Source organism: Lichenostomus cassidix, chromosome 11, assembly GCF_008360975.1.
Source record: "Lichenostomus cassidix isolate B80296 chromosome 11, HeHo_3.0, whole genome shotgun sequence".
In the NCBI taxonomy this organism is placed as follows: Eukaryota; Metazoa; Chordata; class Aves; order Passeriformes; family Meliphagidae; genus Lichenostomus; species Lichenostomus cassidix.
Genome location: NC_139492.1, coordinates 14245146 through 14270340, shown reverse-complemented (window position 1 = coordinate 14270340; position 25195 = coordinate 14245146). Strand labels below are relative to the sequence as shown.

General features: G+C 44.5%; 1 protein-coding gene across 3 annotated transcripts; it reads left to right on the top strand.

The window, feature by feature from the left end:
• Positions 1 to 2865: 2865 nt before the first annotated feature.
• C11H19orf12 (chromosome 11 C19orf12 homolog) lies at positions 2866 to 13096 on the top strand. 3 transcript variants are annotated; one of them, XM_085071947.1, is made up of 3 exons: positions 2866 to 3089; positions 9434 to 9610; positions 11994 to 13096. In XM_085071947.1, the coding sequence occupies exons 2-3, from the start codon at positions 9451 to 9453 to the stop codon at positions 12257 to 12259; spliced, it is 426 nt and encodes a 141-aa protein (XP_084928073.1). In that variant the 5' UTR covers positions 2866 to 3089; positions 9434 to 9450; the 3' UTR covers positions 12260 to 13096. The 3 variants fall into 3 exon arrangements, with proteins under 3 accessions (XP_084928073.1, XP_084928074.1, XP_084928072.1); XM_085071948.1 differs by lacking the exon at positions 2866 to 3089 and adding an exon at positions 3122 to 3464; XM_085071946.1 differs by lacking the exon at positions 2866 to 3089 and adding an exon at positions 5044 to 5180.
• Positions 13097 to 25195: the final 12099 nt, after the last annotated feature.

Sequence of the window (25195 nt, the reverse complement as noted above, 5' to 3'; positions counted from 1 at the left end):
TCAAGATGCAGTAAAGGACAGGCTGAAAGCCAGAATGAATCATTGTTTTGGTAGCAACAGCCCATCTCCAGCTGAAATTGTTTGTGGTACCCTTTTGCCTATCTCTTAGTATGTCAAAAGCTGTGAAAACATGAGGCTGAGGACAGACAGAAGGGGCTTGCAGTTATTTGGGTTCTGCTGTATGTTAGGGAAGCACTTGACAGAAATCTGCCAATTGGCTCATCAGACCAGAATGCCAGTGCACCACTATGATTGGTTTCTGATGCCTGCTTTTGACACAGAATGAGGATTTTTGGGACTGAAAGAGAATGTGGTTTTTATCTTGATTTTTAAAAACATGGTGTTCCTAGTAACCTGAAGAGGAAAAATATATAAAACATCCTGATACAGGAAATGAAATAGTGAATCAATGCTGATAAAAGGGATGGGGGAAGAGCAATGACATCTAGTATTTATGAAGAGCACAGTGCTGTGAATATGGAATCACAGAATCAGATTGGAAGGGCCCACAGTGGGTCATCTGGTCCCATCTCCCTGCTCAAGCAGGGCCATCCCAGAGCACATGGCACAGCATTGTGTCCAGACAGCTCTGGAATATCCCCAGGGAGGGAGACTCCACACCCTCCCTGGGCAGCCTGTTCAGTGCTTGGTCACTGCACAGCAAAGAAATTCTTCCTCATGTTCAGGTGGAGCTTCCTGGGCATCAGTTCTGCCCATTGCCTCTTGTGCCATTGCTGAGCCCCACGGAGCAGAGCCTGCTCCATCTGACACCTCCCACTGGATACTGACAGGGATGAGGTCTCCTCTCAGTCATCTCTTCTCTAGGCTGAACAGCCCCAATTCCCTCAGCCTTTCTTCCTGAGAGATGCTCAAGTCCCTAAATATACAGAGAATGTAGTGAGATTATTGACAGGATCCGATTTGCAGCAGGACCGCCTTGAACTGCTCTCACTCCACCAGCTCCTAGAATTAAAAAGCATAATGAACGTCTGTACCCGGAGCAAAGCTGCCCCTGCCTGTGCTGAGGATGCCTTTGCCGAGGAGCAGGTGCGGAGATGCGGGTTTTCCCGACATCCATGAGAGGAGCTGCGGGCTCTCCGCGGTGCGGCCGCCGCCAGATGGAGCCGCCGGGCAGCGGGACCTGGGCGCGACAGAAACCCATCGGGGAGACCCGAAACAGCCCAAACACACCGCGGGAGAGCTGTGCTGATACACCCGCGGCGGTGGGCGCTCAGCAGGGAGAGTAACAGGCATATTCCATCAGATCCTGGCTGGGAACCACGGACAGGATCGAATATTAACCCAGCTGATGCAAGAAGCAGATTCCCGTTAGAAGCAGATTCCTGTTGACTGCAATTGAGTCAGAGTTTGTGTAAGAGTGCAGAGCGATTGCAACAGCATGTGCAGCATTAAAGCACAAACCCTGCACTATTATCTTACTTTTAGATTTTAGTAATTCCTATCATACTAAAAAATAGGCCTAATAAATACCCACTGATGTAGCCCTAATAACCCATGCCTATCTTTAACTAGAGTAGTGAGGTAATGATTCGGTTTGGCATAGTGATAAAAATTCCCTCCTTTGATGGTTGGTAGACTTCACTGCTTTTAATTTTGCCCCTTGGAAAGCTGCTTACAGCTGGAATTTGGGGTGTTACTTTTTAAAATGTGCATGGCATTTAGGTTCTTTGCTCATTTTAGGAATTGCATTTGTCTTTTACATCCAAATCATAAAAATCAAGAGTATCAGTAGACCTGTAACATTTTGAGTTGTTACACAGAGAGTTATTTTATGTGATCGTATAAAGCATGGGGAGGTTAAGAAGTCCCCAGTGCAGCCACAGGAAAGGGACAAAAATTGTGAGTTATATTTCTCCTTCGTTTTCTCATCCTACATTTTCATCTTCTGAACAAAGAGCTGACGGGAGATGGTTTATCTTAAATCAGAAATGAAATCATAATAATGGCTTAGTTTACAAAGCCAAAAACCTCTATTATTAAACCATTCTTGAGGAAATGGCAGCATTTTAAACATTAGGCAGTAACTTTTCCAAGACTGTACTGATATTATGAACCACTGTGATATTTCAGGAGCCATATGTGACACAGCTGTTTTAATGCTTGTTTGATTGCTCCTGGTGCTCTATCAGATTAGCACTCTGCATTTTACTGATCTGGTGACTGAAACAAACCTGGATGACAAGCATGCAAAAATATTCTGAGATTAAATTCTTCAGAGTAGAGCTAGGCTTGTCCTAACACTTCTATGGCAGGCAGGCCCTTTTCTCCCCCTTTATCCCAACTCAGCTGGGATTGCGATGTGCTGTTCCACAACCATGTTCCTAAAATCATGGCATAGAATGGTTCGGCTTAGAAGGAGACCTTGAGGAACATCTCATTCCAGCCCCGTGCCTTGGGCAAGGACACCTTCCACTATCCCAGGTTGTTCCAAACCCTGTCCAGCCTGCTCTTGCACACTTCCAGGGACAGGGCAGCCACAATACCTGTTCTTCCCTATTCCAATGCCTCACCACAATCAAAGAATATTTTCCTAATCTCTAATCTAAACCTACTCTGTCAGTGTGAACCCATTCCCCCTTGTCCTGTAATGAATAGTCTTGCCCCATCTCCCCATAAGTTCCCTTCATGCACTGAAAGGCCACAGTTAGGTCACCCCGAAGCTTCTCTTCTCCAGGCTGAACAATCCCCATTCTCTCCGCCTTTCCTCACCAGGAGAAGCGCTTTATCGCTCTGATCTCCTTGGTGCCTGCCCCGGGCTCGTGGCAGTGCGTGACACCCCGCACACAGCCCGGGCCGCGCCGCGCCGTTCCCAGCCGCGCTCCCGGCTGCGGGGGCGGGCGGAGGCGGTGGCACAAGGCGGCGGAGCAGGCGCGGAGGGCCCAGGCCGCGGCGGAGGCTGCAGGCCCCGCTGCCGAGGCTCCGCTGCCGAGGCTCCGCTGCCCAGGCCCAGCGCTCCGGCCGGCGGAGCTGAGGGCGGGCCGGGCCGGGCGCTGCGCGGGGCCGCCCCTTCTCCGGCGCTGCCGCTGTTTCCTGCCCGGCAGGCGGAGAGCCGGGCGCTGCCGGCAGAGGTAGGCGGGGGAAGGAGGCAGGGAGGGAAGGAAGGAAGGGCCGCGGCGGTGCCCGGCGCTGGCTCAGCCCGTGAGGGCCCCGTGCCCGCTCCGCTCCCCGGGCAGCGCCCTCGGCCCGCGGGGTTGGCGGTGCGGCCGGCGGGGCCGCGCTGGCCCGGGAGGGAGCGCCGGGGAGCCGCCCCGGTCAGTCCCTGCGGCTGGGCCTGGGGCCATCGTTCGGGTGCGGCACCAGTGTCCTTAAAGACCTTCAGTCCCGCTGAACTCCCCGTTATCTGCACAGAATCGCTAGGGTGGGAAGGGAGCTCTGGAGATACCCAGCCCAAACCTCCTGCCCGGGCAGGGTCACCCGAGCGGGTGACACAGGAACGCGGCCAGGTGGGTTTGGGGTGAACATCTGATTTCTCTTTCCCTCAAGTCACATTGCGGCTGGAGCAGTGCTTCAGCAATAGTAAGCCTGAAATTGGCAGGGAAATAAATAAAGAAATAGCTATAGCGTAATTAAATTTCGGCTCTTTGAAAGGATTTATAATTACATTTTAAGCTCAGCCTATTTTAGTCATAACATTTTTAATAAATTCTAAAACATTCAGAACATGTTGATTAATTTTAATGAGATGAAGTTTTATGTTTTTGCAGTGAGTCAGGGAAAACATCTTTAATTTTCAGGCACAGTTCAGATTTTGAAGATACCACTGCAGAGTGCTGCTCCAAGTACCTCTGTAGGGGAACAGCTCTGCTATTTGTGTTTCTGAGTGTCAGCTCTTTTCTTAACTCAAAGTCTGATTATTGGCTTCAGTGTCAGCTAGCTGATGAAAGCGAGCTGTAACTGTTGAATACAGCCCTCAAAATGGAGAAACTGGCTAGGAAATGGAAAAAAATACCCTTCGTTTATAATTAGAAGGACAGTGAGTAGGCCGATAAAAATTCAAGGGCGGAAGGAGTTATGGCCTGTCTTTCTCAGATACTTTGTAACTTAGCAGACTTGGTATACATCGTATCCTAAGTGCCTAGACAGGTTAGGTGCCAAATTTTCTTTTATCTCAGTGGCATGAGATCATTCCCATTGAATATTTACCTGCATTTTTAGGCATCTAAGAACCTTGGAAAATCAGCTTCTAGGTTCCTAGAAGTAGTCTGCTTATCTAATGAGTAAATTTGTTACCTCTTGTGTTAAAAAAACCAATTAAGTGCTTTGATTATATTACATGCTTTGATAAATACACAGAAGAGCAATGCTCTTAAGGTCTCAGTTCTTACTAAACAATATTAAAATGCTCTTTTATGCATTTAAATTGAATTCAGATTGAATACAAGAGTTTCTTACCATCTACTAATATAATTGAAACAAAAAAATCTGAATAAATATACAGTCAGTAACATATTATTACAGTAGATATTTGTAGATATAGTGAATCCTCATGGTTAGGAGACAAGAGTACTAAATGTTTAGATGAGAATGGCAGTAAGCATATTTTAATCTTTATGCCACCAAGTAGGAGTAAACCCTTTCTTAGCAAAATAAATGAAAATTATAAATGCAGAGTGACCACCTGCTTTGCAGATTTCAAGTACTAGACCAGGCTCTAAAGGTAGGATTTTCAGGAAGTGATGATTTAGGAGCACAGATGCTACTCATGCTTACAGGATGTGTATGGACCAGTGATGAGATAGTCCTCCTTTGCAGATGGGGATATTTTGAGTCCCTGTCTGTCCACCAGCTGTTATTGAAATAATTGATGAACTTCTGGCCTGTTTAATCATCAGGTGACATCTTCTTGCACACTGTTGTTTGTGAAGTCGTGTTCTTTAGTCTGTCTCAGTTGCTGACTACCCTGTGTTTGGTTTTGCTCCAGTGCTGTTCTCATATTTCTTACTAAAGGTTGCAGTACATACAGAGCTGTTGCTGCACAATTGAGACAGAAGAAATTGTCTTGGGATTTGTGCTTGCATAAATGTTTGCTGAGGTCTTGAAGTTTCAGTTTGAAGATCTACCCAGATCACTTGTATGCTTTGTAGCACTTGTATGGAGATTGTCACCTCACATTCTTGCTTATCACCATATGGTGTCCACCATGATAAAGACAGCTCCAGGTAAGGGGACTTGGCTCTATATCTTCACTGCCTGGTGGTTTTAGAATGTGTTGTGTTGGTGGCTTTTTGTGCTAGGTACATGTGCATGGCAGAGATGTTTACTCAGTTACCTCAGTGAGAAGGTGTGAGGAGCTCTGAGGGCAGCTCAGTGGTGGGCCTGGCTGCATGCTGGTGAGAATATCTCCTGTGTGGACATTTGGGAAAAGACTCATTTTTCTAGAAGTAGGACAGTGAGCCCAGGGATAGAAGGGTTTTTGCTTGTCTGAAGTCATCATTTGGTGAAGGGAGAAGTAGGGTAATGAGAGGGGAATGTTAGATTGGAAAGAGCTGAAATGAGGTTCATGCCGTAGAGTTATCTGGGGACCCTCTTCAGTTATTTGCAGTAACAGGGCTTTCAGTGAGTTGGGTACAATGTCGTTGTTTAAATTCTTTCTCTGGCATTTTTCTTCTAAAGAAAACCTGGTTTTAGGTTCAAAGTTGAGATGTTGTAACATGATGTTACCGTTCCCTTTGGACAGGGACAGCAGGAACATTGCTTACTTTGTTCCCCTGTCCCGGAATGAAAGTGAGAGAGGGAGCATTGACTAAAGTACAGAATCTAAGACTTTGGGGAGACCACAACAACACAGGGAAGGCAGCCACTGAATTGCAGTAGAACAGAAAAGTTACACAGCAAAGCTTGGTTTGTCAGTGATTTCATGTTCCAGAACATGTTCATGTTTGGCTTTGGTTTTGGTTTTTTTCTTGAGGTGCTGAAGGTTCTTGGTACCATGTGAAGTCAGTAGGAGCTGTGGGGACTCAGCACCTCTGAAAGCTGAGCACAGTTTTATGGATGTTAACATTTCTATCCCTTCATTAGACCAAATCCAGTATTTTACTATCCTGCTGTTTCCTAATGTCTGTGTGAATTCAGTAGGGAATCATTTGGTGCTAGAATCAAATTGCATTTTAAGTTACTTGTCAGTTACACAATCACAGTTTATAAGTCCTTTTGGCTATCATGTGGTTCTACCTCTAACACAGAAAGCTTACATCTCCTTCTGTGCTATTCTGGGATAGGATTCTTGCTCCCTTGTAGTACCACTGGCATTTTGCAACATGCCTGTCTTCCTATTCTGCTTGCCCAGTGATTCTGATCCGTAGGTTGATGTCAGATGCAACTTTGTACTCCACATTCTTGCAGTTGGCTTCTTACAGACCTTACCAGTCTGTGAGGTGTTAGAAGTTCGCAGCTGCAGAGCTTTGTAAGCCTTTAGTTTGACTTCCTCAGCCAGCTGACTGGCTGCTGACAGTTATTTAGTTGTTTTTTGAGGGAGGGCTACTTATCCCAATAGCAGGTTAAACTCTTTTGTGCAGTCTCTATGCTGCACCTTTTTAGAGTATTGCCAAAATTCCCTGCTGTGGTGTATGGTTAAAAAAAATACTTGTTTTGAAAATTGCCTGATCATCTTGATTCTTCATTGGAATGTGAATTTTTCCAAGGAGTTAATAATTCTATGTGCTGAATGTAGGAATCTAGGATTATTTTGTATGTTAAGACATGGTTTATATTTCACTGGCTCCCACTAGTGCTCTGTATGTACAGTTTAAAAAAAACAACTTGTATGTGCTGTGCATCCGATACTGTGTTCACTAATGTTCACTGCAGGACTTAAAATATAGTGAATATTATATGAAATCATAGAAATACTTCCAAGAGTTGAGAGAAAATGAGTGTTCCTTGTAAAATCTTTGAGAGTTTTGAGTGTGATGCTCACATCCAGAATTAAGCAGGAATGGCTCTGCTATGCCAAGAACCTTCTTCAGACAACCCAAAAATGCCCCAAAACCTGTTAATTTTGTGAGTGGAAATTTCCCTTGAGGCAGTTATAAGGGCAGTGAAACAGTAAATAATTTATAGAAAAACTACTTACAGTTTCTTGAGTTCTGGTATGTTTTTACCTTGGGGCTAATTAATAAGGAGTTACAAATATGTGTGCCAGAAATTCGTACGCCACCAGATAGCAGTGTGATTTCTATTTTCATTATGGCCTGATTTTTTTTTTTCAACTTTACATCAACTGCATTTTGAAGCCAGTCATGAAAGAGTGTTTTATTTATCCAGAGAAGCCCAGGGTAGCTTGTCACCTTTGCACTGTTTGCAGTGCTACGTAACTGTGAGGACACTTCCCAGTACTGGCTGTGTGGAGGATGAAGTAATGCAGGTGACTTTAGGCAGCAAGCTTCAAGCCACTGCAGGAGCCTGGCACTTCAGCTGAGGGTGTGTCTGCTCATAAGACATCCTTTCACATCTGTTACAGTTAGATTGGGTTAGGGCATTGTAGAGCTCCCTCTGTTTGAGGGAGGAAAAGCTGATTATGTTACTATCAATGAGAGCCGTGTGTTGTCAGCTGCCTGACTTGTGTTGTACTGCCTGTGCTGCAGAGCCTTCATACTGGAGAGCTCATTGAGACACTCACTGAATTTAGCCCAGAGAGGAAATGCAAACTGATTTCAGCACATTGGGTTAGTTGGAGGACATGCCAAGGAGGTGAAGGACAAAGACATACCAGTGTCTCAGAGAATCCTGCAGCACTTCAGACTGCTCGGGGCTGGTGTGAATGTCACTCTGAGTGGAACGCTGCTCACCTTTGCTTAGAAAGGTAAAAACAAACACTTAATTGTCTCATTTTCCATCATTCCCAGGGCTGGCAGTGGGAGCCGTACTGGTTCTGTATTTTGGGGTTTTTCCCTACTGCTCTAGGACAGACAGAGCAGCCATTTGTTCATGACTTGGAGCTTGACTTGTATTGAATGAGATAATGTGTAACTCTGGAAGCAGAGTGTGTAGCTCTGCTGTTGCTAACCAGCACGCACTGCCATTCTGAGCCACTGCTGTGTCATCAGCCTGCCAAAAACCCAAAACCAACAGTGGTAAAATTATGAACTTGGATGTTTTCTTTAGACTGGCACAAAGATGAATGAAGTAGTGAGAGAAATCAGCTATTTGATGAATTTCCTGCTGTGCCTCTTTGCAGCTATGGAGCAGATGTGGTCCCTTCCCAAAATCCAGACTTTTGCTCAGTGTCAGCAGTGCTTGGATCCTGCAGTGACATGGATGATTTGCAGTCAGCCATTTTAGTGCAAAAGAAAGCTTTCCCTGTCACAGTAGTTAATTTTTAATATGAAAAATGGTGTGATACCACTCCACTTTCACTTTGCACTGAGGAGGTATATTCGAGAAAGACTTGAAGACAGTTTGGCTTTGGCTGAGAGAGTATTGCACACACACTGGGATAAAAGGTCTTCCAGGGCCCAAAAATCAAATGCTCATCTGTTCTATAGTGCTGACATTACATGTACAACAAGAAATCTGCAACTTGTGTATATGTAATTTTATTTTTAATCCTATTGAATTTTGTTTTTTAATTATCCCTATAAGCCCTTTCCTCAGTTGGTGTGCATAGTGGGAAATACTTGCTTAATGAGCAGCAGCAGCAAGTGAATGAGGTGGAGAAGTTTTGGTCTCAGAGGGATTGTTCTCAGGGACAGGTCTGTGTCCCTTGCTGAGGACATGTGACAGCGTGTCATGGCCTGGGATTCCTGTGTCTCTGCTTCCTCCTACATGAGGCTCATCTGGCATCTGTGCTCTGAGTCCCAACTGCCTTACACAGACACCCCTGAATCTCTGATGGCCTGGCTCCAGGGCACTCCATTTATTCCCAGTACCAGCTCTCTCCTCCAACACTTCCTCAGGCTCTTCTTGGTTGCTAGAGACAGCCTCCTGTTTTCAGAAATCATCATGGAAGTGTTTAAGCATGTAACAAAACAGGGAGAAGAACTGATATGTGAAAATAATTGACTGATTTGTGGTAAAAATTAGGACAATGAGAAGATACCTGACAGATGTGTCAGTTTTAATCTGCTAGTTGTGTTAGAGTTGAAGCTCTGTCTTTTTCCTGGAGTTGTGTGATGCTGAACACACATGGGAATTGCTCAGGTCAAAAGCAATGTACTGAAGAATTAGACACTGTAGAATCTCTGAATTTGTCATAAACCCTTTTGTGGTCTACTCTGAGTTCTCATTTGCAGTTTCAGTAACCTTATGCAATTGGCTAGTAGGGTTGGAGTTCCCAGAAGTGAAAGAGAAAGCTGTTATTGTTTCCAATATCTGTTTTTGTACACTAGGGTTTTTTTTCCCCAAAAATTCATTTAGCTACTAGGTTTAGTCTCTGTTGCAGTGATCAAAAGATAACCTAAGCCATCTTTTCCAGGGTCTGGACTCGCCAAGATGCCCATCCCTGTTGATGATGTGATGCAGCTGCTCTGCCATGTCTCTGAGGCAAGGGGCATGAAAGCTGCTGTCAAACATTCTGGTCGGGGAGCACTGCTGGCAGGTGCAACAGCCTTTCTGGGAGGGCTCATGGGAGGCCCACCTGGCATCGCCGTAGGTAAGTGTGCTTCGCTTTAGGAACAAGGGGATGGTTAAATCCCTGAGTGAAGAAACAAGGAAGTCTGTCTGGGAGGTGTGGGTTGAAGGAAAGGGCATTCAGTGTTGAGATTTCCTGCTGCAGTGGGGAGTGGAGAGGGGTGAGGCAGGGGTATAGGGTGAGGGTGAATGAGTGTCAGCCTTAGCATGGGACAGGATCATCTTCCAAATGATCTTACTAGAAATGATGCTTATTTCTGTATTTTAAAAGTTCTTGTTATCCACGTCTTGATGAACTTGGTTTTTTCCTCTGGGATTCATTATTCCCTGTCACATTGCTTTTCTTCTTGTTATGGAAAGTTACAGGAAAGTCTAATAGTAAAGAGCTGTCTCTTCTTTGTAACTCTGGAATTAAGATTTGTCTAGTTTGAAAGCTGCCTTGTCACAGAAGTAATGTGGGCCCTGGCACCTGAATGTTCCTCACTCCTGGCAAGCAGTTTCATGGGCTTATTGACACGGGAGAGAATCATCTGCATGAGGTTGAGTTAAAAATGTGCCTGTGTGAAGCTGAGTTACAAAAATAAGCAAATAATATGTGAGCAGTGATAACAGAAAATGCAAAGTGAAGCTGTGTATTTATTCCTGTTTCAAGTACAAAGCTTAATTAATAGCCAGAATAGTATTTTTGACAAATACATGACAGAAGTTATTGGGAACAAAAAAAGGAAAATTAAGCTTTTGTAAGAAATTTGTAAGCTTTAAATCCAAAGTAAAGGTAATAGTGTAAATGGCCTCATTCTTGAGTGAGATGATGAGAAACACTGAAGTTATTCCTGAATGTGTTTTCTCTCTTAAGTGTTTATTTAAGCTTTCATAGTGTCTCCCAGTCAACCTCGATGTTCTTCCATATCTGTTCAGCCACTGATGAGGGCAGTGGAACAAGTATAGCTTACTTTATACTGAAAATATACAATAATAAGCATATATAATAAGAGTAATAAGTATTGACTAAACTAATAGCCATGACTCAGTTACAGTGCAACTAAATCATAACCTCCCTCATTTAACTTCTTAAATTGCAAAGGTAAATAAGCCAAATAAGTTAGGACAGTTAGTCATTTACAATGAAGTGCACTTTCACTTGCACAAACAGCCTGGATAGGTGTGGGACTAGGTGGCAGGGATTATCCCCCTTGCTGCTTTGCACCAAGACTGAGAGGATGAGTTACCTTCCATGTGCAGCATTGCTGGAGAAGTTTGCAGTCATTGTGCTTCCCAAGCACTGCCTGTTCTGAGATGAGTGGACTGTGGGTATGTTGCTTGGGGGAAAAAGTGGGATCATATAACAAATCTTATCTCAATGGACGAGGAGCTTAGACATCAATACTTTTAGTGGCTTTTGCATTAAGTGCCCCTAAATCAGATATTGATGTTCTCATAAAAGTCCCTTGAAGATGAATTCAGCCATCATGGGCTTTCAAGTATTTCTGTGGTATCATGGGAAAAATTGCTAACTGAGTAAAAGCTGCAAATTAAGAATTTTTGTCTAATGAAAAACTGCATCTCTGTGAGTGCATAAATGACTTTTTAGGAGCGGTTGTTGGGGGTGGCAGTTTTGGAGGTAGGATCAGGTCTGACAGCTCTCCACTGTGAGGGTTTCCCTTCCATCCTTCCTTCTACCCGGATGTGTGTGCTCTGGGCAAGGGTGTCAGTCCTGTGAATTGCTGTGATGCAGACTGGTGATGGAGAAGTGCCCTGTAGGGCTGCCAGGCTGATTTCTCAGCAGCCACAGTCACATCAGCTGTAGATGATCCATGCCTCTACTGTTATCTTGATAACCTGAGACCTTCTACTTACCTGAGCATGACTTGTCCAGCTGGGCTGGGTGGGCTGTGGATTTGGTCGATGGAAGCCTGAATGTGTCTAATGGGCTTGCTCTCTGAGCACCTGCAGGGTGGACTTCATGGGTGTAGGAGGCTGCACTGTGTGACTCTTCAAGAAGCAGAAAGCTTTGAGCAGTCTGGGAGTATCTAGTAAGAGATTATGTGTTAATGACACTGATAAGGCAGTTGTTGGTCTGGTGTTTTCCTTGGGCAAGGTTTTATTTAGTAAAAGAGCTTATCCTAAGAGAGTGTCCCAGGGAGTGTTTTGTTTCTGATCTCTAGCTTGAAGCTATTAGTGTTGATTGTGTAAAGGGTTTCTTTGTGATTGCTGTGGATGTAAAGAGTTTTTAAAATCCTTTTTGGTGCTTTGAATATCATGTGTAAATCTAGTTAAAGTAGACACATATACAACTGTGTGTTGATTTCTAATCAAGGTGGGAATGTTGTTGATGAAAGCTGTGGATAGAATTTCAGGCTTAAACATTAACTGGTAAAGACTAGTAACTCTCTTTTCTTTCCCAGGAGGAGCATTTGGTGGATTGCTTGGTGCCTGGATGACTTCTGGACAGTTCAAGCCAGTCCCACAGATTTTACTGGAATTGCCTCCTGTTGAGCAGCAGAAACTCTATGATGAAGCTGTGGATATTATCAGGCACTTAGACTGGACTGATGTTGCTCAGCTGACTGCTCTTGTAATGGGAAATGCTGGTCTCCAGCAGAAGCTGACAGCAGTGCTGATCAATTACCTCTCCAAGGAGCTAAGAGCACAAATAGAGTATGGAGAATAATCCTCTACAGAGCAGGCTTTTTACACTGGAATGAATTTTACTCTGACAGTTGTGAATCTTCAACACAACAATTACTAGTTATCAGTGCTAATTATAAATATAGGCCAATCTAAGCATTTTTTGGGTGTTGGGGTTTGGTGGGGGTTTTTTATTATTTTTATTATCGTTTTTGATTTGTGTGGATTTGTAAGGATAGTATTAGATTACTGCATTATCCTGACACTGACTTGCTATGTAATTTTGGATTGCTCTGCACTAGGACTAATTCAAATCACTGAAGGGAATTATGCTGCTCTTAGGCTAATGTGTGACTTGTGAAAATTTTCCAAGTAATTTTGTTTTATTTAGGGGACTTAATTCTGTTTGTGTAAGTGCTTTAATTTTTTTTTCCCTGTGAATGATGTGTAAGGTGCCAAAGTAGCTAGGGCACTTGGAAGAATTTTACCTGTTGTCTGTTTTAGCCCTGCTAAGGAAAGTTTTATAAGGAAGTGCATTATTTTACTGTGAACTCAAAGGACTCAATCCTTACTTTATTGTTTGTCACATTTTTACTGTAATTTTTGAGTTATCTTTTTATGTAAGAAGTGAAGCAAATACCTAAACAAGATTTCTAGCAACAAAACAAATCATGAACAATTTCAATCCAATTTTCACCAATTTCCTGGTGCCCTAGAATGGGAAGGTGTGGTAAGAACACTCTTAAAAAAATGGGGAGCTGAATCTGCCAGTTTTATATTAGCCCCAGGATTAGAGTTGTCATTTCAGAATTGGTTTCTTTACTGACTCTGAACAGCTGGTCCTCTGTTTTCATTAAAATACTCATAAGAAGCATCATAAGATCTGTGTGTTGCTTTAAATTAAAAGAAGTCTTTAAGAACTCAGCCAGGGCTGTACTGGGCACCCAGCAGTTGGCAGTAGCAGTGCTGGTGGGGTGGGGTGATGTGCCAGCTGCAGCTATTACTGTAAGCACCAAATGCCATGATGCTGAATGTCCCAGCCAGTTGTTCACATTGGGTTTCAGGGCACTCATAAGACAACTCTGTAGGTAGAAAAATGTGCAGGTGTACCTTCTTTTTACATAAAAAAAAGTGAAACTGCTCTGACAAGTCCATTTTTTGCCTAAAACAAAGATCTGTCTGTCTATGTACGATGAGGTTTCTGGAAGTTAAGGTTTAAATGGTAAAGCTTTAAACTCAGAAGTTGGTTGTGTAGACAGTTGATTCATTTACTTCTGCAGGTTCCATTTGCCTTTGAAAAATTCAGTGGAGTGCAGGGCAGTGATTGTTCTCAGCATTTGATAACACTTTTTCAGTGATATGAAAAGGAGGTGGAAATGAATGGTAAGTGAGCAGTCCTAACCTTGTCAGAGTTTCATAATGCCAAGCCTGAAATCAGTGGGGTTTTAGTTTCATTGACAGATTACACACACTGCAACTTTAAGATTTTAAAAACTATATATATCCATTTAAAAATACTATTTTTTATGAGTTCAGTTACTTTTACTTGCAATTTTCTGGTTATTTCACAAATTAAATTCAGTCTTTCCAAAATAACACACTGCTAGCAGTGGCAGATGATTGAATGATCCAGTAGGATGGAGCTGCCATCATAAGCTCAGCTGAATGAAGAGAGCTGATATCTGATTGCAAAGCAGGTCATAGGAAAAATGGGGGTTCCAGTTCATCTATAATAGTATTTAGTATTTAAACAGACCATTACAAGTTTCAGAGTGGTTTCAGACATCGATATCATGACCCCCATTTTACAGGTGTTCATAAATTTGGGCCCAAACGTAGGTAGTGAATTGATTTTTATCACTTGTATCAGTGTAATATATGTGGATAGAGTTTAGATGATGTTACTCTCATCCTCTGCTCTCCTGTGATACTCTGTTTCGTAGAGTATTCTTTGAAATGCTTTTTATTATACCCTTAGAAATTACAAAACAATAAAAACTACAGTCTTTTAGCCTTCACTGTAGTATAGAAGGGGCATGTGTTATATGGATGCCAACAGAAATGGGTTCCAAATAGTTCAGTTCTGTACAGACCTGTCTTATGTCAAACCCCACTGCTGCTGAGCCCCTGAGAAGCTTTATGCCACAGAGGAGCATCCTCTTAGTCATTATAATAAATTTAACATCTAGAGGTTTTCAGATGACTGAAGTAGAACCAGAAGAAGTTAATTCTGTTTGCTCTTTTATCTTTATTTACAGGTTTCATGCTCTTGGAGTTCCTTGGAAGGTGGCAGGTACCAGTTTTGAAAGTGGTAGCAATAGGTTTGCAGACTGGTCTGAAACATTTCACTGCTAGCAATGGAAGAATAGAAATGAAGTCAAGCATTCATTTCATGTGAGTTTAGACATAAGTGAATTAGGAAATGATCACTCCTGATGGTGGACACCCTGATACTCAGCTACTGAGGGAGAATGAGCATGGCACCCACAAAGGTTTTGTTGTTTGTGTTTCAGTGGTTTATGACATGTTGCTGGAAGACCAAACTGTACCTTCAGTGCTCTGACTGCAGCCCTGTGCTGTCATATCAAGGTCACCATGATATTTGGTCTATAGCCTTATGTGGGGATTTGTGCAAGTTAAAAGCACCCTTCAGCAGATTCAATCATCTGAGGGAAAAGAGCAGCTGCGTGAGAATGTTTAATATCCATCTGTTGCTGTTCTTTGGTAGAGACATGGCTGTCCACCACTGCATCCCTTGTTAGTGTTGGAAACAGCCACAGGCGGGGAATGGCATCTTCTGAAATCCATTCCAGCTGCATAATGTCCAGGCTGAGTGTGAGGCACAGCCATTGCCTAGGAAACGAGGTAAAGCAGTGCCAGCAGTTTTGGGAAGCAGCTGAAAGAGTCACTATGGGGAGATGTACATATTTATATAAAGAAACCATCTGTGATGCTGGTTATTAACCTGGTTTGGTTGTAGATGTGACAGAATTGAGCTAGGTTTTCACTGGCAGATGGTGTATTTTTAGTTAAAAATTCTTCTTTTTTTAATGTGGGTTTTTTAAAGCTTTTTGATTTCAAAATAGAAAGCGACATAAAGTGTCATGTTAGCAAGGACAGGGAATATATATGCTTTTTAAAAAGGCAATCCTGAATTCATTACTAATTGAGATGTGCCATCTAGTGGCAATTAGATTATTTCTTAAACTCAGCCTCTCGAGGTTGCCTCAGTATCTGGCTAACGCAATTAGTTACCTTTTTCCATCAAAAGTAAGGTTACATTCTTTTTTTTTGCTCTAACTCTTGTAATTTACCAGTGGGTAAATTCCTGGCTTTAGTGAATTTGTATTAGACTAAAAATATCAACCCAGCTACAGACTAGACTAGAATTTATATGCATTCCCTGCTGAAGTTGGCTCTTTGGTGATTATCATATGTGAGCTGTGACAGCACAAATATTTACTGCAGCTGCATGTCACATTTAATTATAGTGAGAAAATACAGAATCAGGCGGAGGAGGGCAGTTTACTTCTTGGTTACTGAAGGACAAGTGGATTTTGTGAGCTGAGCAGCAGCCAGTTTGCAAAGGCAGATTGTCCACAGTGGAATTGGCAAGTGAGGAGTTTGTTACTTGGAGGGCTGAGTTTCTTTGTGCCCCACAAAGGAGGGTGGCTCTTGGCTCAGCCTGTTCACATCGTGTTTGTCACATCATCTCTCACCTCTTACTCCAGTATGAAAAGTTACAGGGATTAGCAATTTTTCCAAGGACAGCCTCTCTCCTTGCAGGGCTGCACCTGCAGAAGGCTTTGCTGGGAAGAGCATTCCCAAAGGAGAGAGTCTCCTCTCAGAGAGGCTCCGGGGGGCTGCTGGCAGGAGGAGGTGCTGTGCAGCCATCTGTGCAGGGGCACAAACATGTGCCCTTGCTTGCCAGGGCAGCCTGGGCTGGGGTTCCCCCACAGGCTGCTGCTGCCCAGCTCCTGAGGCTGGAGAAGTGCTTTGCTGTTTGAGGATGTTTGTTTAAGGAGGCTCAATGTTCTCCTGCAGCAATAGTTTGCTGGGTGGCTTTGGACCCTCACACAGCTTCCCCATCAGCTGCTTTGGTGTGAGGGGCTGAGGACAGCACCCAGCTGGTGGTGGGGGCTGTGTGAGCTGGCTGACAGTAACAGTGGGCTGTGATGCTTATCAGCATGTTGTTAGTGTTTGACTATTCCTCACCACATCATTTCAGATGGCTCCAGCAGGGTGCTGTGGTCCCCTGTAGTCTGATTCCAGGCTGCTGTGCCCTGGCAGTACTGCTGCCCCTCTCATAGGTCACAGTTTACAGCTCCTGCCATATATGCTCCAGCACGAGGGGCACAGTGGGTAGAATGACAGCCATCACCTGCTCCAACTAACACTCAGCTCTTCAGGGAGGAAAGCTTGTGCTTCACAGGGCTGGGTGCACCAGGATGGCTGCTCTTTGGAGGCACAATTCTGTTTAGCACACGACATAAAGCTGTTGAGACCCAGTGTGTGTCCACGTTTCTTTCAGATGACACCCCCCTGATGATTGCAGCCCAGTGGAGATCAGCATGCCTTTTCTTACTTTGGTTGGTTTATAGGAAATTAGGGTTACAAAACTCACTGAAAGATTATTGGAAGAGGATTGTAATATTCAAAGTCATTAAGCAAATTGATTTTACACAGCCTTACTCTCATGGCATACCTGCTCACATGGTCTGGCCAGAATTGCTTGTGCACAATGTGGAAGATGAGTCAAATCCCCACTTCAGCTCCTGGGTTCTTCTTGATTGCCAATGATTAGCTAACTTTTTGGACAAATCTTTTATATCCTACTGCTCTTACCTTCCTGCTAGCCTTCCTGTGAGCCCCTTGGCCTGTTAGGCTGACAGGAGGACTGGCATATGTGGTTTGCTGGAACTTCTGCGACTCTCCTGCTGTCGGAGCAGGGTCTTGTTCAGGAGCTGCCTGTGCTAGGTTCTCACCAGTGTGGGGCCCTCTGGGGCTGGACACCAGGAAGGAATCCTCCATTTGATGGACTGACATCCCTCACTAGCCAGAGAGTCCTTTCTGTTAATGGGTCTGGTGCTTTCACATACACACACTTCCACTCATTTATTCCAATATTAATATTCCTGTTAAAATCTGTGTGGATTCCTGTGGAGATTAAATTTTTCTGTTTCTTCCTCGCAGAGTTGCAGCAGCTCCAGCAGTGCTCACTGGTGACACAGGGGCAGGCTCAGGGGTTTGATCCTGTGTAGCTGCAGTGGTAGGACCTGCTGAGCTCAGTCTTCAGCAGCAGTTTGGCAGCACTGGTGCAGCCAGAGGATGTAAAAGCAATGCATTTTTCCCCCCAACTAAAAGCTCTTTCAGAGAAAGCAATATCTTAGGCTGTCATTGCTTGATCAGCTGATGTATAACTCCAGACTAATTGAGTAGCAGACTTTCAGCTGGGTTGGAAAGCTTTTAAAAAACCAAAGGCCTTTGCATTGAAGTGAACTAAAGCTATTAGCCCCTAATTAAAACATGAGGTTTCATCTTTACCTTTCTAGAGATCACAGAAATCTATGTATTTTTCAGGCTGTAAGCCAGAAATCAAACATTCGTCATGTAATTGCAGTAAATGTGTGCTAATACTTATCATTAAGTATGATTTATGAATTCCAGAAGAACCTACGAGGTAAATATATAAAATTATTCTGAAGTCTGCAAAAAAATGAAGCTATTCATTTCTTTGGATGACTGTTCAGCAGGAAGAATTTAACATGAACATTACAGCTTTCAGCATTCAGGATAGACATTGCATTTGGACACCTGTACCTTTTCAATTCCTTCCGTGGCACTGCTGATCTTCCACCCAAGATCACCCTTCAGCTCTCAGCAGGGAAAGGAGTGTGGCTTTTAGGCAAGCCCTTTCTGCTGGGCTTCAGAAGTATCACCTTGTCTGGCTCTTCTGCTTGTTTGTTGGGTGACCTTGAGTAACTTTCCATCTAGATCCTGAATGTGTTTTTTGTTAAACACTTTGTAACCTATCAATAGGAAATGGTGTGTTACAGTAATGTGATAGCACTGTCCTGTAGTTAACCAATCTCTGATCCTGCAGTCAGTACATGAGCATCAAAGAAGGAACGTAATAAATGTTAGTAGAGGTTCACAACAATCAGGACAAAGAAGAAACTGCTAAGTTTTGAAATGTAACTACTTTCTTCGTGGCAGGGGAGTGAAAGATTTACACTGATGTTTGATCTTACTAATTAAACCCTGTACAGGAGTGTCTGACAGGATGCAAGTGTTTTGTATTCCTTCTTTCCTGCTCAGCTTCAGTGGGCAGGAGTCATTTAGGGTGAAATTAAATCTGTCCTATGCTCTGACATGGTGCTTTGGAGTAGAGCGTTCTCGGATTACTTTGTACATGTAATCTGAAGACAGAATGAAGGGTTTGTTATTTCTGTATCAGTCAGTGAGATATGATGAATAATCTTTGTAATTTGGGTCATTCTAACAAAACAAAAGTTTTGAAGGTCTTATTTTTACCTCACCCTACTGCAGCTCCTTGTGCTGAGATCTTAAGGCAAAGTAATTGGAGAATCATTGTCAGAATCAGTTCAATTACAGAGATCTGAGTGTTTGCAGTGGGAGAGATCATGGAGCCAGTGCAAGTGTCTGTTTAGCCTCAACTGTAGCTCCCCAGGTGCTGGCATTCCCCCACAGCTGGAGAAGATCTGCATCTCCTTACCAAGTGTGGCAGCCAGTGGGTAAATTCTGTCCTGAGTGCCAAAATGTAGGTAAACTCATTCTTGTGATATTTGTATAGATTTGCAAAATGATTTTTTGCTCTCACCCAGCTAACTGTCCAGTGCATGCCCTCTCCCTGGCAGACAATTTTGCTTTGATACTAATGGAAGTTTTCTGAAAGAAAGGACCCCAGGGCAACTCTGACTTTTGACTGCCATCTGCATTTACCCAAACTTCTCTGGATCTACAAATCCTACTCTTTCAGGACAAAAATGAGGGGGCCGTCTCACTTTTCTACCTTGCTCTTCCAGGTAAATTATAAGTCCTACATAAGATTTTCAAAATCCTAAGTTTAAGACTTGCTCCCTTTTAGAGCAGTGAAGGATACAAAGGACACAACAGCTGAATGTAATATTAGGGCTTGGGAGAGACGGGGTGCAAGAGCAAATGCTTTGTTACTCAGCAAAGCAGGGGACTGGGCAAAATGGTCCAGCAAATAATGCATTGAAGTGGAATACTTGCTGGAGTATAGGTAGGAATCAGCTGCCTGCTCTGTCCCTGTCTGTGAGCCACAGTTCACACAGCAGACTTTGACCAAACTGCAGTTTATTAATGGCTTATGCAGGAACAAAGTCAGTAATAAAAGGCTAACTAGGGTGCTGGGTGAGGCAGGCTCCTGGCTCTAATTTTGCTGGCTTCCATAAAAGGGGCTTGCATGCTTTTTCATAGCCATTCTCTCCAGGAATCTGTGTATAAAAATATTTGTTCCATAACCACAGTGAACAGCCTCCCATCGTCTGGCAGCCGCCTGCATACTTGAGGCTTTCCGCTGTCTCTGAAGTTAACTCTGCAGGAGCCTGTGCTGATGCTGAGTCTAATTCTAATTTTGGACTTTCATGTCCTCAACCCAGCCCCGTGGGTCTGGGGCTGCTGACAATGGCAGCAGCACATCCCTGGTGAGTGTGGGGTGAAGATTAGCCTTCACATTGTGCCGCTAATGATAAGTGGCAGCGAGGATAATAAGGAGCACTCTTGTAGTGCTTTACGTCTTCAAAGTGCTCTGCTCTTACTAACTAATTAAGCTGCCTTGTGACAAAGGTATGTATTTGTGTTGTGCCTAATGTAACTGCGCTGTATTGTTATGCAATAGACCAAAGTCAGATGGTGTCTGCAGACAGCAATCAGGAAATCAATTAACCAACTGCCTGCTCACACCCCAACAACCGAGCCAGCTTCAAAGCTGCCCCAAGCCTTTTGGTTAGCCTTGGCGCATCTTTGGGAACCTCGGATATTCATGGAAAGCAGCGCGTGCCAAGTGTTTAACGACGTGGTTGCAGTGTTTTGCAGCAGCTCAGTTTCCAGCCACACCACCTCTTAACCCTGCCCAGGGGATCTCAGTGCTACTGAGTTAAACCCAGGCACTGCTGGGCTTAGCAAAAGAGCCCCAGTTCTGTGCTGCAGGTGCTGTGTTCTCAGTACAGGCTCGTCTTGCTGTGTGCAGCTCGCAAAGAAATAAGGTCATACTGTGCTGTGCTGCCGTGGCAAGGAATAGAGTGGATGTTCTATCTGCAAGATTTCACAGCCTTCCCAGGCAGCAAAGCCACCTTCCTGCAGGACCCCAATACCTGCCAGCAGCTGCACACATTGCCATGAGCTGCAGTCAGCAGAACACTGAGTGTTGGTAAGTGCCACCAGAAGGGTAACCCTGACTATACAATGCTGGGCTCAGAGTGACCTATTTTCTCTCAGGAGAGAGCTTGAGGTTACTGGACAGATTTCTGACAGTAAAACCTCAGTGCTCAGCAGTGGGTCAGAAGGCAATGAGGAGGTTAGGGCAGATGGGAAAGGAAACCAAGAAGGAAGTGAATGTAGTTAGGTCATTGAATAAACCCAGGTAACAACCACATCGTGCATAGTCTGTGCAGCCTGATTGATCCACTCGGCTTTGTCATTTTGGAGCCAAAGAGGGTATTGCAGGGCTGTGAAGGATACAGAGAAGGGTAACACTCTATGGGAGGGCACCTGTGTGAAGAGAGATGGGCTGGTTTAAACTGTTCCACCTGGAAAAGCCACTGCTGGGAAGAGATTTGGTCACAGCTGTTAACGGCACAGAGATGAATAGGAGGAATAATACTGTGGTATAGAAGGCAGGGACTGCCCCCTGAATTGGCAGAGGTGAGGGGAAGTGCTTGTTCACACAGTGTGGCAGGGAATTGTGGAGCTAATTGGCACAGGATGCTCTAAGTGCCAAGACAAAAATGTGTGCAGAAAGTGATTAGGCAGATTGATAGCGAGGACTGGTCACACGGGACCAGGACCAACCACTGCCTCCACAAGTTTCTCACCAGGCTGACAAGAGACTAAAGCAGCAGAACTATTGCTCTGTAGGTGCCTCTTAGATGCTGTCCCTCATGACTTTGGGATAGGTTTGGCTCTGGTTTAGTAAGACTGCTTTCATGTTCTCCCAAACCCGTGCATTCCTGCAGTGTTGTGCCAACATATGAGCTACTCTGAGTAAAATATGAAGTATGAGCTGCCATAGCAATCGTGTTCTGAAAAAACCGTGGCATGTTTTGTGCTGTACAAAAGGGGTTTCCTGTGCTAGGAAAGACCTGCCTATTTGCCTTTGTGCCTTTTATTCTGCTCAGGAGTGGAGCCTTCCTCCCTGAATGCTTTCCCGTGTACAAACAAGTGATTTAGCAGAGGACCTGACCTCTCATAGTCCATCAGTTGCAAACAGTTATTTTATTATCTCAAAATTGTAATATCAACTTAAAAATTAAACCAAATGCCTTTATTTCTTGCACTACAGAGAAAATGTCTCCATGCCATCAGAATCCAAAGCACTAGGCCATATTTTTAAAGAAGGATATCTTCATTCCTACCCTTATAAACTGGAAGTTATATTAAGATATGGTCTTGCTGTTGCTCTGTTTTGCAGAAAGGAAAGTTGTTTGACAGAGAGATTACATGAATCAATTTTTTGATTAATTTTGAACGTTTAAGTATTCTTACAGAACTGATTTAAAATTTTAATATATTTTTCCTATATATTATATATAAATTTTTATATAAAAGTATATAAATATAATTATATACATATGTTTATATATTTATAGAATTATATTTATCTTATATATTCATATATTCATATATTATATTATATTATGGTTTTTATATATTTTTAAAATATATATTACATAAATACATTCCCTACACCAGCTCTATTACAGACTGTTTTTATGGAGCTAACATACCTCTAACTGCTGTGTTATAGGGAGCAGCCAGCAGTACCGTTAAGTCTTGAAGTAGCCAAGTGTGACAGTCTCCATTTGTCATCCTCCCCAGATTAACACCGTAGCTCCTTGCCAGTGGATTCTGTAGAACCTCTCATCATTAAAGCTGTTTCCTTGCAAACAGATGGCTGCGGCGTGTGACATCCCGAGTGCCTGTGGGACCCAGCGCAGACAGAGGGGCTTGCTCAGCCTGGGGGGATTGTATCTGCCTGGGACCTGGTGCTGGGGAATGAACAACTGCAGCTGCAGCCTGACACCACACAGGACGGATGTGACTGACACCAGCCTGGCTCTGCAGAGCTCTAGGGGAAGGCATCTGCCCTGTGGGAGCCTCAGCAGAAAGCTGTGCTGCAGAGTTCCCAGCGGGGTTAATTCACAGCATCACTGCTCCCCTGGGCTGTAAAGACAGCTGTGGTTGGGAGTGTGGCAGAGAGAGCAGCTGGATCCTGCTAAGCCGGTGAAAAGCAGCCTCTCCCCCCAGGCTAGACACCCCTGCAGGAGGTGTGAGGCTCCTTGCTGCCCACGGAGCTGGGCAGGGGAAGATGCTGTGGCCCCCACCCCAGAGGCTGGACTGGGGCTGGCTCTGGGTGCCTGGGGAGCAGGGCTGGCTCACAGGGTGTGAAAAGTCCTGCGGGAGCTTGTGAGAGACCTCTGGGCTATGAACACCACCTGGCTCTTAGAGGCTGCTCCAACAGGAAACAGGTGCTCAAGGACATTTTTGGGAGGTTCTAGACTCGTGGGGGTTTGTCTGGAACTTGCTGCTGCACACTCATCAAGTCAGAGGCTCTGTCGGAAGCCAGGAAGCTGTGACCTGGGTGCTGGTGGCTCTGGTTTGAGGGCTGCTTTGCTGGATCTCACCCCAGTACTGGAGCTGGTTGAGCCATCTGAGGATGACTGTGAGGGGCACTCCTGAAAACGCTCTGAAAGATCATTTTTACATGAAGCCACTAAGGCTCTGGTTTTACCTAATGGGCAACTCTTCCTGTAAAAAACACGTGATTTTTTTTCTTGTTTCTGTTAGAGGAAGAAAGACCTGTCTGGCCTTGAGTTAATGTATTTTCCTTCTCAAATCCGTTTTTTCCATAGGTTGTCACCAAAACTCATTGTGTTATGATTAAAAAAATGGAGAGGTTGGACAAAGCTCAGCAATTCCTTGCTGCACGCAGCAGTCTGGACAGCAGGATCACAGGTAGCAGGATTGCTGCAGGCAGCAAAACCTTTTATCTAGCTTCCCTCCTCCTTCTTCTGTCCCCTTCCTACACTAACAGACTGGGGAGGTTGTGTAACTTGCTCTGGGCTGTGAACTGCTCCATAAGAGCTTTACAGCAAACCTGCTTATTGCTGCTTTGCATTTCCGCCCCTTGCTGGAATTGAAGTCAAATGCCAGCTTAAGTGTTACTCAGTGTTCCCCAGCACTTCATACCACCTCTCTGCCTGCCTCCTCTCCTCCACCTGCTCACAGGACCTCAGCCCTGCCTGCATTTGGAGATTTTATGAATAAGTTCACAGGCAGGAGAGGTTCCTTCCCATACAACCTGCATGGCACTGGGGTTGTTCCTGCCTGTGACAAGTAACATAAAGCAGACCTGCAGTGCTTTACACCCTGTGCTCTCTGGGTGCCCTGGACACAATCTCCAGCATGCAGGTCTTGGGCAAGGGTGTCTTGCAGCTGTTTTGTGTCCACCATGGATGGGACAACAGTGTAACATCTCCTTCCTGCCAGCACCATTCTTAAAGGTCCATGGCCTGGGGCAGACAAAGTGAGAAACAGCAGCCTGTATTTTTACTGGAGACACATCACTTTCCAGCTCAGGAGCAGTTGGCACCATGTGTACTCCTCAATTCCTCCTCCTAATCAAAAATCCAGGCTGAGTGAGGAACATGAGAAACTGCCTTGCAGCAGTAGTGAGCTGGAAGGGGCTGTGAGCTGTGGCGGAGCCAGAACTCCAGCTTGGATATGAACGGTTTGAGTAACTGGGAGCAAGACTCAAAGCAGCTGGCTCACGTCTCCCTCCTGAGTCCTTGTGAATGCTGAGTCAGCACCGTGCTGGGAGCTGGTGTGGTGTGCCTGGGAGCTGGTGGGGTGTGCCTGGGCTGTGCTTTGGGAGAGTGCAACACATGGCTTTCCTTCAACCTCTTTGATGCTTTCAGTTTATTCACGATCTCCTCGTTGCCTTTCTTTAGGCTGTCCTAACTGGCAGCTGTACCAATGCCATCTTCTTCCTGCCCTTCCAACCAGCTTTGGAGAGCAGAAGAGGATGGTGTGCAACAGGGACAGGACACCTTCACCCTGCTGTGCCCTTTGGGCTGTGACACCTTCAGGCAGGGGCTGAGCAAGGAACCTCTTCTGGCAAATGATCCCCATACATCCTATCTGGGAGCCCTTCAGGAGGAGGATGTGACCCCCACAAACCCTCCAGTATGCAGATGTTTCCCAAGGTGAGCATTTGAGCTGCTGCTCTTCCTGGTCATGTGGGGCTGCAAACTGTACTGAATTTCTGGTAAGGGATTTATTTAGCTAAAATAGAAAGAACACAAACCATCAGGAAATGCCCTATTAATGCACTGGAGATAGCATCAGGCTGGAAAACTCCAAGCTGGACTGTAATAGCACACAGCCTGTGATTTAAAACCTATGTGTTCAGCAGGCCAGAAGCCAGGAGCCCCAGGCTCTAATCCCAGTGCTGAGCTCTGCAACAGAACTTCAGGAAGTGGGGGAGAGGCCTTGTTTGAATTTCCCCATGCTTTCCTGAGCAGGATCTTTTTACCATAGGGATTAACAGTTTAAGAACTGCTTGGTTTCTTGGGGCTTCCAGTTGGTGGAAGGTGTGTGCATTTCCCCCAAAGCCATCAACAGCATGCACCAAAAAAAGGGGCTGGGCTGTTTTTGGTGGCTTGGTTGTTTTTTTCTGATTTTTTTTCCTGCTGTGATTAAGAAATGCTCTTGC